We start from the raw sequence: 13,246 nt of genomic DNA, 5'->3' as shown, positions 1-13,246 counted from the left end.
TCTTCAAAAACATACAAGGCCGGTGCCGCGGCTCAATAGGCTAATCCTCTGCCTGCGGCGCCAGCACACTGGGTTCTAGTCCCGGTCGGGGCACCAGACTCTGTCCTGGTTGCCCCTCTTCCAGGCCAGCTCTCTGCTGTGGCCCGGGAGTGCAGTGGAGGATGGCCCAAGTGCTTGGGCCCTGCACCCCATGGGAGACCAGGATAAGTACCTGGCTCCTGGCTTCGGATCAGCGCGGTGCGCCGGCCGCGGCGGCCATTGGAGGGAACCAATGACAAAGGAAGACCTTTCTCTCTGTCTCTCTCTCTCTCTCTCACTGTCCACTCTGCCTGTCAAAAAAAAAAAAAAAAAAAAAGAACAAAAACATACAGTTCAAGCGTTTTTTTAATTTTCACTTGTAAACAACACAATTCAAAATGGACAATGAGGTAATCTAAATATTACACAGGATAATTTAAAAAACACTAGATAAAACACTGTATTAAAGACATATAGAATCAGGGTTCACTTTGGTCTCTAATATGGTTAGAGTTGTTAATACCAAAAAGCACACATACTAATGACAGCCTGCTTGGTGGTAGGTGCCAGTGGTTGATAGATAGAAGTGATTCAAGAGGTAGTCAACACCATCACTTTCAAGCTGGCAACTCTCATAAGTGTTAAGCCACAGATGTAGTAAGTATCATCTTTTCTCACAGTACAGTACTTCACCTTAATTTTGCAGTTTCATTCCAAATATAGAAATTTTAAAAAAATGAGTCAGTAGGTCAACCTCTTTAACTGAACAACTAGGACACAGATCACACAACCAGCACAACTGGAAGAGGCTATTGACCATTACGTAAGACAAAATTTGATGCTTTTGACAAGTTGTTCTTCTCTAAAGCAAATAAATCTCATTAAGACATCTAGAAAATTAAAGTCAGTGCAGCCGCACTTGTATATACTTTCCCAAATTTTATAACCAAAGGGAAAATACACATATATATTTTATGATAAACATTTCATAGAGAAAACAGATAAATTAATTTAAATTAACTTCAAGACTTAATGAGATTTCCCATGTCCTATATAATTCATCTTCCAATGAATGTTACAGTCTATTAACACTTATGGGCTTCTATTCACAAACTAACTACAACCAGCAGTAACTTGGGGCCACACTGGCGCAAAATGAAAGTGAGCCAGAACATACACACAAAAATATTGGCAATAAAAACATCCTATATTTGGAGTTGGACTGATGCTAACAGCTTAGTATTTCTTGATCTTCCTTACATTGCATGCTAAACTTCCAAGTTATAAGCAGGTAAAAATCTTTCCATTGTAATTTAGTCTAATAAAAACTAAAAATGCAAGCATAAAATATTTCCATTATAATCAGCCACATAGTTAATGAATAGCTCATAGGGCTAGGAGCCTGGTAGCGCATCTTTTTATAGGAATTACATTGATGTCAACATGATGATGGGGTCACAAGACAGCATAATTCACAGACATGCTGCCCCACCATTAGTAACAGAAGTTCTTTTCTTAAGGAAACACTGCTTAAAAATAACAGTCCAGATTCAATCCCAGATCTTTGAGTCCAAATCCCATGCTCTTTCAAACCAGTGGATCCCAATCCCAGGCCAGAGCCCAGAAATCTATACCTCTCAAAGGATTCCCCATATAATACTGATAACACCAACGCCCCAAGCCCATGTACTACACCAGCCTACAGATAGAGAATAGATCCTGATAGTGGTCTAGAAATTGCTATCTGATGTAGCTAAGTTATAACTTTCTTTAAATTGCTCCACCTCTATGTAGGTATTTTCATACCTGGCTTCTTAAGCTTCATGTTCTCTCCCTATATGTTGCTTAGGTTATATTAGGTGTTTTGTGCAGTAGACCTATAAGTTCTTTATTTTTTGTAAGTGAACTACCTAAATCAAAGTTAGCATATCAATTTAGCTTTAGCCTGCAACCTACTTGCCATGTCTACCCAGTGTTCTCGAAAATTAGGTACACCAGGTGACCTACTGAAGAATGCAGAAGAAAATATTTGAACTTCTGTTTTTATTTCAATTCCAGGAAAACTTTCCAAAAAGCTTTACCAATATTTACAATTTTGATGAACAATAGCTTATATACAGTTAATAAGTGAATAGTCAATCATACAAAGTATCCTCAACAACTGTATTGTTGGGGTGTGCATTCAAACAAGTTAGGAACCATTGGTCTAAATGGCCACTCATATGACCAGGAAAGTGTACTCATTCCATCTCCTAAGGAGGAGTAAGGAAGCCTAGCTCCCTTTGGATATGTAATTTTTGCTGCAATCCTCACAGGATGGAAGGAAATGACCCCAGAAGCCAGAAATACCTCCCACACTGTGAGTTACTTCATCCTCTTGGGCTTCCCTTGCCGCTGGGAAATGCAAATCCTGCTGTTCTCCATATTCTCTGTGACTTACATCCTGACTCTGCTTGGAAATGTGGCAATCGTGTGTGCAGTGCACAGGGACCACCGGCTCCACACCCCCATGTACATCCTGCTGGCCAATTTCTCCTTCCTGGAAATCTGCTATGTCAACTCCGACGTGCCCAACATGCTGGCCAACTTCCTCTCCAAGACCAAAACCATCTCCTTTGCCCAGTGCTTCCTCCAGTTATACTTCTTCTTTTCACTGGGCACAACTGAGTGCTTATTTCTCTCCATCATGGCCTATGATCGCTTCCTGGCTATCTGTCGCCCCCTACACTACCCGACTACCATGACTATTAAGTTCTGTAGGAACCTCGTTCTCTTTTGTTGGATCTATGGTTTTCTCTGGTTTCTGATCCCAGTAATACTCGTTACCCAGCTGCCATTTTGTGGCCCAAATGTGATTGATGACTTTCTGTGTGACCTCGGTCCCCTGCTGGCTTTGGCTTCAGCCTGCGTCCCAGTCCCAGGGACGGTTCTCATATGTGGCACCATGAGCTCCCTCCTCATCTTTGCCACCTTTTTCTACATTATTGGCTCCTATACCCTAGTGCTGAGGGCTGTGATGCAGGTGCCCTCTGCTGCTGGGCGGAGAAAGGCCTTCTCCACCTGCTCCTCACACCTGGCTGTCGTGTTTCTGTTCTATGGCTCAGTCATGATGACCTATGTGAGCCCAGGATCAGGACAAGCAGAGGGCATGCAGAAGTTCACGACTTTGTTTTACTCAGTGTTGACCCCTCTTTTCAACCCCATGATCTACAGCCTCCGAAATAAAGAAATGAAGGATGCTTTAAAGAAAGTTCTGGGAAGCTCATAAAGCTGCTCTCTGAATTATTTCCAAATGAATGCACACTGAGAACCTTCATCAGTGAAAAGTTGAGAAATGTCAAGTAAATGCAGACTTTTCAAAGGGGACATTTCAAAATATGCTAATTATCCTGTAATTTAAAATGTTTCTGCTTCTTGTATAATAGTAATCTGTTTACAAGTCTGGCTCTACATATCTCCCCTTTCTTATTAGATTGTAAATTTCCTTAGAACAGGAATGGGGCTTTATTAATATCTGTAATTCCAGAGGACCAATGGTGTGGCTTAGTAGGCTAAGCCTCTGCCTGAGGCACCAGCATCCCATTTGGTCACGTGCTGGTGTCCTGGCTGCTCTTCTTCTGATCCTGCTGTCTGCTATGGCCTGTGAAGGCAGTAGAGATGGACCAAGTGTTTGGGCCCCTGAACCCATGTGGGAGACTCAGAAGAAGCTCCTGGCTCCTGGCTCCTGGCTTCAGATCAGCCCAGTTCCAGCTGTTGCCACCATTTGGCAAGTGAAGCAGCAAATGGAAGATCTCTTTCTCTCTCTTTCTCTCTCTCTTTATCAATTGTCTATCTCTCCCTTTCTCTGTAACTCTACTTCTCAAATAAATAAATAAAATCTTTTTTAAAAATCTGTTAATTCCAGAATCCAACACAATGCCTAGCATGTAGATATAAATGATGTCCACTTAAATAAAGTAATTTGTTCATATTTCCTCACTAGATTCTATGGTTCTTGATGATCTGGACAGCATTTAATGAACCTGTACAAACTCTAATGATCTATACTTTATAAGTCCAATAGGCAAAAGGAAAACATTTCCTGGAAGAATGTGAGGTCAACCTAAACTGGTTGGACCAACAATTAAATGATAATCAAATGAACAGAAAAGTTTCACCAGATGAGTTAATCTCTGATAAATTACTTCTTTCCCTTCCTTCGTCAATCCCTTTGTCTAACAATATAAGTCGCTTTATTTCATTTTCTTGTGACTAACCACATTCCCACTCCTGCACATTTTAAAATACATTATGCAGTTCTTACTGTTGAAGGTGTCACCTGTGAGTCATTGGCAGGGCACCACTAGGGAGTTCCTCGTAAAGCAAAATTTCAGGACTCCATCCTAGGATTATGGAATTAGAATTTGTACTTGCTGTACTTGAACATTATCCTCAGAGCATTTATGGACATTTAAGTTTGGAAAGCAATGATCTACAGCAGATTCTAGGAAGGGGTGACTGTAATCATAGTCACATACAGGACTCTATTGATATGAGCGTTTGTCTGAGTAGTGGTTCTTCACAAAGGAGCTCAGAATCAGGGGATGGAGCCTAGAGATTTTGAAAAGTTCCTCCGAAAGAATAGGATGGGGTACCAATGCATCTGAATTTACTAATTACCATACCCTACAGTAACACAGAATGAGACCACATCCACGTGCCTTTTCTTTTCCTCTCTTGGTCAAATCAATAAAACCAAAGAAATATTAGATTGCAAAAAGCCACAACTCAACTGTAGTCATCATTGTTTTGCCAAAAAGTTTTATATCCAAAACAGACAAGTCTCTTTTGAGTGTTTTTTTTTTTTAAAAAAAAAAGACTATTTATTTATTTGAGAGATAAAGTTAGGGAGAGACAGAGAGAAAGGTTTGCCATCTACTGGTTCACTATAATAATGGCCACGAAGGCTGGGGCTGAGCCTATCTGAAGCAAAAGGAGCGTCTTCCGGGTCTCCCACATGGGTGCAGGGGCCCATAGTGCTTAGACTATCCTCCACTGCTTTTCCAGGCCATAAACAGAGAGCTGGATTGGAAGAGAAGCAGCGGGACACAAACTAGTGCCCATAGCCAACACTGGTACTGCAGGCAGAGGCTTAGCCCACTATGCCACAATGCTGGCCCCTTGAATACTTTTTCCATGCTTGTATTTGGGACATTATACAGGGTAAGAACTAATAATATGAAGAAAAGAGTGTATTGGAAAGTTATACAATCATTCACTTAAAATCCTTCCATGAAAAAATGCTCTGGCAATGTACCAGCCTTTGGAGTTACTCAATATAAAAAACTTTGCTCCAGTACAGCTCATTTTATTCCCTCCTTTTTTCTACTTTTATTGTCATCTGGATGCTACATTTCTATATCAAAAACCCACTAGCACTACTTTATAATTGTATTTTACAGTTGTGCTTTGGGTCAGATAGAATTACATTTTTTTTTTGACAGGCAGAGTTAGACAGTGAGAGACAGAGAGAAAGGTCTTCCTTCCATTGGTTCACCCCCCAAATGGCTGCTATGGCCAGCATGCCACACCGATCCAAAGCCAGGAGCCATGTGCTTCCTCCTGGTCTCCTATGTGGGTGCAGGGCCCAAGCACTTGGGCCATCCTCCACTGCCTTCCCAGGCCACAACAGAGAGCTGGACTGGAAGAGGAGCAACTGGGACAGGATCCAGCACCCCAACCAGGACTAAAACCCCGGGTGCCAGTGCCACAGGCATAAGATTAGCCTAGTGAGCCGCAGCGCCGGCCTAGAATTACATTTAACAATAGATTGAGAGGGAGTGTGGTGGCACAGAAGATTAAGCTTCCACTTAGGCCCACATCCCGTATCAGAGTGCCTGGTTCAAGTCTCAACTACTCTGCTTCTGATCAGAAATACTATTTGAAGAAATAATGTTTGAATACATTCCTGGTTTGATGAAAATTTTAGCCAACATTTTCAAGAAGTTTAAGAAACACTGAGTAGGATAAACACAGAGATTCACATCTGCACACCCAAGGGTCAAACTGTTGAAAGACAAAACCAGAGAGAATCTTGAAAACAGCAAGAGAAAAGCAACTCAGCCCATACAAGTGGTCAAGTGTTTCCAAATGAGACTAACAGCTGACTTCTCATCAAATGCCATGGAAGCCAGAAGACAATGGGCCAGCATATTCAAATGGATGGAGAGAAAAATTATTCTCATCCAAGTATTTTATATACAATAAGACTATCCTTCCAAAAAATAGGGAGAGAAGAGCATTCCCAGATCAATGAAAATCAAAAATGTGTTGGTATTCAATTTTTCTTATAAGCAGATGAAAATGAAAGAATAGTAGATAGTAACTTTAAGTTACACAAAAAAGTAAAGGCATAAGTAAACAAAGGTAAATATGAAAAAAAAAACAAGATAAATGTTTTAAAGAATTATTTATTTATTTGGGAGGCAGAGTTACAGCAGGGAAAGGGAAAGACAGAGAGAAGTCTTGCAACCACTGGTTCACTCCCCAAATGTCTGCAACAGCCAGAGATGGGCCAATCCAAAGCTAGGAGCCAGGGGCTTCCACCAGGTTTCCCATGTAGGTGCAGGGTCTTAAGTACTTGGGCCATCTTCTGCTGCTTTTCTAGGCCATAGTAGAGAGCTGGATGGGAAATAGAGCAGCCAGGACACAAACTGGTCCCCATATGGCATGCCAGTGCCATAGGCAGAGGCTTAACCTACTAAGCCACAGTGCTGGCCCCAAGATAAATCTATTTTAAGCATTTTTTTTTGGTACTTCAAAGGCAAATGACCAAAATAAAAAGAGAAAGAGAGAGAGAGAGAGAGAAAGAGAGAAAGAGAGAAAGGAAGGAAGGAAGGAAGGAAGGAAGGAAGGAAGGAAGGAAGGAAAGAAAGAAAGAAAGAAAGAAAGAAAGAAAGAAAGAAAGAAAGAAAGAAAGAAAGAAAGAAAGAAAGAAAGAAAGAAAAGAAAGAGAGAGAGAGAAAGAAGGAAAGAAAGAAGGAAAGAAGGAAAGAAAGAGAAAGAAAGAAAGAAAGAAAGAAAGAAAGAAAGAAAAGAAAGAAAGAGAGAGAAAGAAGGAAAGAAAGAAGGAAAGAAGGAAAGAAAGAGAAAGAAAGAAAGAAAGAAAGAAAGAAAGAAAGAAAGAAAGAAAGAAAGAAAGAAAGAAAGAAAGAAAGAAAGAAAGAAAGAAAGAAAGAAAGAAAGAAAGGAAGGAAGGAAGGAAGGAAGGAAGAAAGAAAGAAGGAAAGAAAGAAAGAAGGAAAGAAAGAAAGAAGGAAAGAAAGAAAGAAAGAAAGAAAGAAAGAGACAGGAAGAACGCCATCATCTGCTGGCTCACTCTCCAAATGTCCTGCAGCAGCCAGGACTTAGCCAGGCTGACATAAAGAGCTTGGAACTGTGTCTGTGTATCTCATGTGGGTTTCAGGGGCCCAAGCACTTTATCCATCACCTTTTCTTCTCCTTGGAGCCCCACTATACATTGGTACACTTGATGATATCCTATAGGTCTCTGAAACTTTATCTATTATTCTTCATTTATTTGCCTTTGTATCTCAGACTGGATCTTCTCAGTTAATGTATTTGAAAATCTGTTGATGTTTTCTTCTACCAAATCAAATATGTTATTGAGCCTTCTTATTGATTTTTTTCTCATTTCATTTACAATAGTTTTAAACTCCAGGGTTTCATCTGGTTTATAATATATATCTTCTTGATACTTTCTATTCAGTGAGATAGCATTCTCATCTTTTCCCCTTTTCATGTTTTCTTTCTTTAATGTTTCGTAATTTTCATTGTGGAGATCTTTAACTTCCTTGGTTAAATTTCTTCCGAGGTATTTAAATTTTTTGTAGCTATTGTGAGTGGTAGTGATCTTATAAGTTCTTTCTCAGCCATAGCTTTGTTTGTACATACAAAAGCTATTGATCTGTATGTGTTGATTTTATAACCTGCAACTTTGCCAACATTTTATTTATTCATTTATTTTACTCTATTTTTCATGTTAGTGCGATATTAATACAAACAGCAGATCTAATGTAGCTCATAGATACAATTCTAATATAATGATAGAAATACAAAGATAAACAGAAATTTCTTCCAGCAAGACTTGTATTGTTATAATATTTACCCTTCCACCATTATAACAGGAGCCTGTAAATTGAAAAAACTAAGCATCTGTTTTAAAAATAGCATAGAAGATGTGATTACTTCTGGAGACACTGGATCCCAAGGGCTAATTAGTGGGCTCCTGCAGGAAGGGAATATGGGATACAATTGACAATCTTCCCTCATAAATTCCAACTCTTGAAATCCACAGGAGATATTATCCCTTAAGACAAGTCATAGTTTTCAGAGTAACATAGAAAAGGCTCTGTGGTGGAGCAAATCTACCAGATTCTCTCCAATCAGACCTGCTTTGTGCCATGCCCTCCATCCTGTCTGCCTTTTGCTGCAATAAAAACAAATATTACCAGTCAGACCTGCCGGTTCTATGGATATGGATTCAGAAGACATACAAGTCTGGACCAGTGCTTAAGTGTGCCTTTTACCTCTGCTTTCTTTTATGTGGCTATAAAAACAACTCTTCCAGTTATATGAACGGATGGAAGGAGACTCATCTTTATAAGAGGCTAGGAAAGTCTGGAAACTAAAGAACATGATGCTAAGGGAGGGGCCTCAGTAGAATCTGAATTCTATCTTTATTAACCAGAAGTAGTACTCAGAAGGAAACATAGGGTATCAAGAAGTATTAGCAAACTGACTTCTGGAAGAACTGACAAAGCAACTATGAGGAGCAGTGCTGAAAGCAACCTCAGCACTCCCTGATTGCAGTGCTGCTTTGTTCTTCAAAGGAGCAGATGGCCGACCACGAGAGAACAGAGACTGGGAAGATGACTGAGCACATCACACTGGTGAGTTCAGTCCCATCACTTTTACAAAGCGAATGGGGCCAGCGCTGCGGCTCAGTAGGCTAATCCTCCGCCTGCGGCTCTGGCACACTGGGTCCTAGTCCCGGTCGGAGTGCTGGATTCTGTCCCGGTTGCCCCTCTTCCAGGCCAGCTCTCTGCTGTGGCCCGGGAGTGCAGTGGAGGATGGCCCAAGTACTTGGGCCCTGCACCCCATGGGACACCAGGAGAAGCACCTGACTCCTGCCTTCGGATCAGCACGGTGCGCTGGCCGCAGCGTGCTGGCCGCAACAGCATTGGAGGGTGAACCAATGGCAAAGGAAGACCTTTCTCCCTGTCTCTCTCTCTCTGTCACTGTCCACTCTGCCTGTCAAAAAAATTAAAAAAAAAAAAAAAAGCTCGAATGGAATCGAATCTTCCTGCACATTAAAACCAAGTATTTCTTGCTTTTGTTCACACTTTCCTCACCATTTCTTTGTAACTTGGTGTACTCTGAAGTACAGCTACAGAAGAATTACTCACAGCTTCTCTATGTCAAAGGTGATTTAAGCAGGTTGTTCAAAAAGTTCATGGAAAAAATGCATGCTATGAGAAATGGTGTATAATCCAAAAATTATTTTGCTCAGATAAATTTGCTTTAATTCCTTTTTCCTTCTTAGTAATAATTTATTTATTTATTTTATTTATTTACCTCTCATCTACTAGTTTAATGCCTAAAACAGCCAGAGCTGGCCCAGGCCAAAGCCAGAAACTAGAACCTCAGTCATGAAGACCAGCCGTCACCTGCTGCCTACCAGAATGTGAGTTAAGAGGAAGCTGGAGTTAGCAGTGGAGCCAGGACTCAAACCCAGGCACTGATGCAGATGTACAGATGCAGTCATCCCAGACAGCATCTTAGCCACCGTCCCAAATGTGTAACTCTCAAGAACTCTTTGAAATCCCCTCTGATCCACAGACTCTATCTTTCAAATAGAAAAGATACATACCTTAAAATCTTAAAATAATAAAACAGATCCATTATTCATGTTTTTCTACCAGTACATAGAGTTTTGCCTAGAACAAAGTATTACAGAAGTTTTACAACCCAGCTGAAAAGATGAAACCAAATCAAAAGCCATTCTATAGATCTAGGGACATTCAAAGCTTTCCTGAATTAAGAAACTTTGATAAGTTTGATCAATTCCAGAACTGATCCAGAGTATAAGTGAAAAGCACACAAATTTAATTGTGTCACTTGCTACCTTTCCTATTCCTGTGATGTCAAACATTTGTGTCTCTGGTTCCAAAGAACTATAAAATTGAAATTTCTTGTCCAATAATAAAGGTACTTTGGGGGTTTTTGTTATGTAATTTCTTTTTTGATTTAAGGTAATTAAGCATATTTTGTATCTGATTCTATGGACACAAAAACATGAATTTTTTAAGCGTTATTTATTATTTGAAAGTCAGAGTTAGAGAGAGAGAGACAGAGGGAGAAAGAAAGATCTTCCATGCCTTGGGTCACTCCCCAAATGGCCAATAACAGCCAGGACTGGGCCAGGACAAAGCTAGGAGCCAGGAGTTTTCTGGGTCTCCCAAATGGGTGGCAGGCCCCAAGCACTTGGGCCATCCTCCACTGCTTTCCCAGACACAGTAGCAGGGAGCTGGATCCTAAGTGGAGCAACCAGGACTTGAACTAGAACCCAAATGAGATGCCAGCACTGCGGACAGTGGCTTAACCCACAGCACAAGCACTAAAAACATGAATTTCATGTCTCTTTACACATTTGTGAGTGCAATCACTAAACTTCTCCAAACTGCTTATAGAGTAACATTCTTTTATTGGGAGAAAATTCTGAAAGATGAATGAGAGTCTAAAAATTCAATGTGTGAGCATATCAAGCATTTTTTTTTTTTTTTTTGACAGGCAGAGTGGACAGTGAGAGAGAGAGACAGAGAGAAAGGTCTTCCTTTGCCGTTGGTTCACCCTCCAATGGCCGCCGCGGCCGGCGTGCTGCGGCCGACACATCGCGCTGATCCGAAGGCAGGAGCCAGGTGCTTCTCCTGGTCTCCCATGGGGTGCAGGGCCCAAGTACTTGGGCCATCCTCCACTGCACTCCTGGGCCATAGCAGAGAGCTGGCCTGGAAGAGGGGAATCGGGACAGAATCCAGCGCCCCAACCGGGGACTAGAACCCAGTGTGCCGGCGCCGCAAGGCGGAGGATTAGCCTAGTGAGCCGCGGCGCTGGCCTCAAGCATTTTCAAACTCTGAGTCTTCAGAAGTATAGATATATTGTATTTACCTAATAGAATAGCAAAATATGAGGAATTTACAGATCTCTAAAAGGAAAATATGCTTGAGTTTTAGGGAACAAGGTCAACCATGTCATTGTCATTTTATTCTTCTCTGCACACAGGAAACCATGAATCTGTCAGCAGTCAGCACAGTGACTGAATTTATACTCCTGAGTTTCCCCTGCTCCAGAGGGGTTCAGGTCCTCCTCTTTGCTCTGTTTTTCGTGTCCTACATCCTAACACTGATGGGAAATGGAGCCATTGTCTCTGCAGTGATGCTGGATTGCAGGCTTCATACCCCGATGTACATCCTGCTGGCCAACTTCTCATTCCTGGAGATCTGCTACATCAACACCACTGTTCCCAATATGTTAGGAAACTTCCTTTCAGAGACCAAAGCCATCTCTTTCACAGGTTGTTTCCTCCAGTTCTACTTCTTCTTCTCATTCGGTATCACTGAGACCTTCCTGCTGCCCCTCATGGCTTTTGACCGGTACTTGGCCATCTGCTGGCCTCTCCGCTACCCGACCATCATGAGCATGCCTCTCTGCAAGAACTTGGTGGTTCTCTGCTGGGTAGCTGCCTTCCTCTGCTATCCAATCCCCATCTACTTTACCACGCAACTCCCCTTTTGTGGCCCCAATGTTATTGACCACTTCGTCTGCGACCCTGGTCCACTGCTGGCCTTGTCCTGCATTGCTGCACCTGGAATTGAGCTTTCCTGTTCTATTTTAAGCTCTGTTATTATCTTCATCACGTTCTTCTTCATCCTTGCATCCTACACCCTGGTTCTCAGGGCAGTGTTGCGTGTCCCCTCCGCAGAGGGTAGACGGAAGGCCTTCTCCACCTGTGGTTCCCATCTAGCTGTGGTGTCTCTGTTCTATGGGAGCATCATGGTGATGTACATCAGCCCAACCTCTGGGAATCAGGCTGGGATACAGAAGATTGTGACTTTGTTCTACTCCTCAGTCACTCCTCTTATAAACCCACTCATCTACAGTCTCCGGAACAAGGACATGAAGGCTGCCTTGAGGAAAATTCAGATGTGCACAAAAATTAGCAAAATTAATGACAGCTTATGAGTGGCCCATGGACAGAATCTGTGCTTCACCACTTGCTTTCCTAGTTGTGAAGTAGTACTTTATTCACTTGCACTTAGAGACACGGACAAAAATTCACAAATCTCTGCCCAGTCAAGTAATGGTTAAGAAAATCCCAACTAAACCTGTCATAGCCTTCAAAGCAAGACTTGATAGACAGGAATTTGAATTAAATAACCAGGATGTCTTGATTTAGGATCTTCTGCTCTGACACTCAATAACTGCTTGTCCATTTATTGTATATGATCACTTGCTGACTCTTGGTTTTTTATATTTTTTAACGTCTTAAGTTCATAGTGCGTTCTTACATTGGTTTTTTTGATCTAATGATATCAGCTATACTCCTAGCAAAAGAGTAGAGTGTTCACACACTTTTATCTCAAGTAAAAGGAAATTCATGCAATCAACAAATCATACCTGGGTAAAAAATTTTATTTGACTAATAGTGACTAATAACTATCTAAAGCATTGTCTCTCAAATATATCCACTTCATGATTCTTTTGGGAACTTTTTAAAAGAACAGGCTGCTGAGTCTTTTTCCAAATATCCTAAATTGTAATCTTTGAAGTGAAGCCTGGAAAACTTTATTTTAATGTGACCTAAGTGATTCTGGTTCACTGGACCCATATCAGCTCAGAAACTGAACTTATAGAGCCACCATTTCTAATATGACAAACAGAAGGAAAGAGAAATCTTGTATTAGCAGGAAGTGAAAGAAGTTTCAGTGACTACAGTTAACTCAAACACTCATGATAGTACCAGTAGCAATTTGTTTTTCTAACTTGATTCAAGTTCTGAGAGTATGGTATATTCATCCTGTCATTCTGCTAACCTAGGAAATTAAGACACTTTGTTATAGGTTTTCTTCTTTTGAGGTTCAGAGTTTTCTTTTTGTTAATTTTTAGTAGTATATAAAAGAGAAAGTTTCAT

At 41.1% G+C, this 13,246-nt stretch overlaps 2 protein-coding genes across 2 annotated transcripts; both read left to right on the top strand.

The window, feature by feature from the left end:
* Positions 1 to 2,344: 2,344 nt before the first annotated feature.
* On the top strand, positions 2,345 to 3,286 carry LOC108178369 (olfactory receptor 11H6). Its single transcript, XM_017348403.4, has one exon. It carries the CDS (start codon positions 2,345 to 2,347, stop codon positions 3,284 to 3,286), a length of 942 nt encoding a protein of 313 aa, XP_017203892.3.
* Positions 3,287 to 11,343: 8,057 nt separating this feature from the next.
* On the top strand, positions 11,344 to 12,336 carry LOC100349174 (olfactory receptor 11G2). Its single transcript, XM_089310017.1, has one exon. The coding sequence runs from the start codon at positions 11,344 to 11,346 to the stop codon at positions 12,295 to 12,297; it is 954 nt and encodes a 317-aa protein (XP_089166143.1). The 3' UTR covers positions 12,298 to 12,336.
* Positions 12,337 to 13,246: the final 910 nt, after the last annotated feature.

The sequence above is a fragment of the Oryctolagus cuniculus genome, chromosome 12, assembly GCF_051225735.1.
Source record: "Oryctolagus cuniculus isolate XC-2025 breed Fujian yellow rabbit chromosome 12, ASM5122573v1, whole genome shotgun sequence".
NCBI classification, from domain to species: Eukaryota; Metazoa; Chordata; class Mammalia; order Lagomorpha; family Leporidae; genus Oryctolagus; species Oryctolagus cuniculus.
The sequence above is the reverse complement of the archived record's forward strand: the minus strand, read 5'-3'. Positions and strand labels throughout refer to the sequence as shown.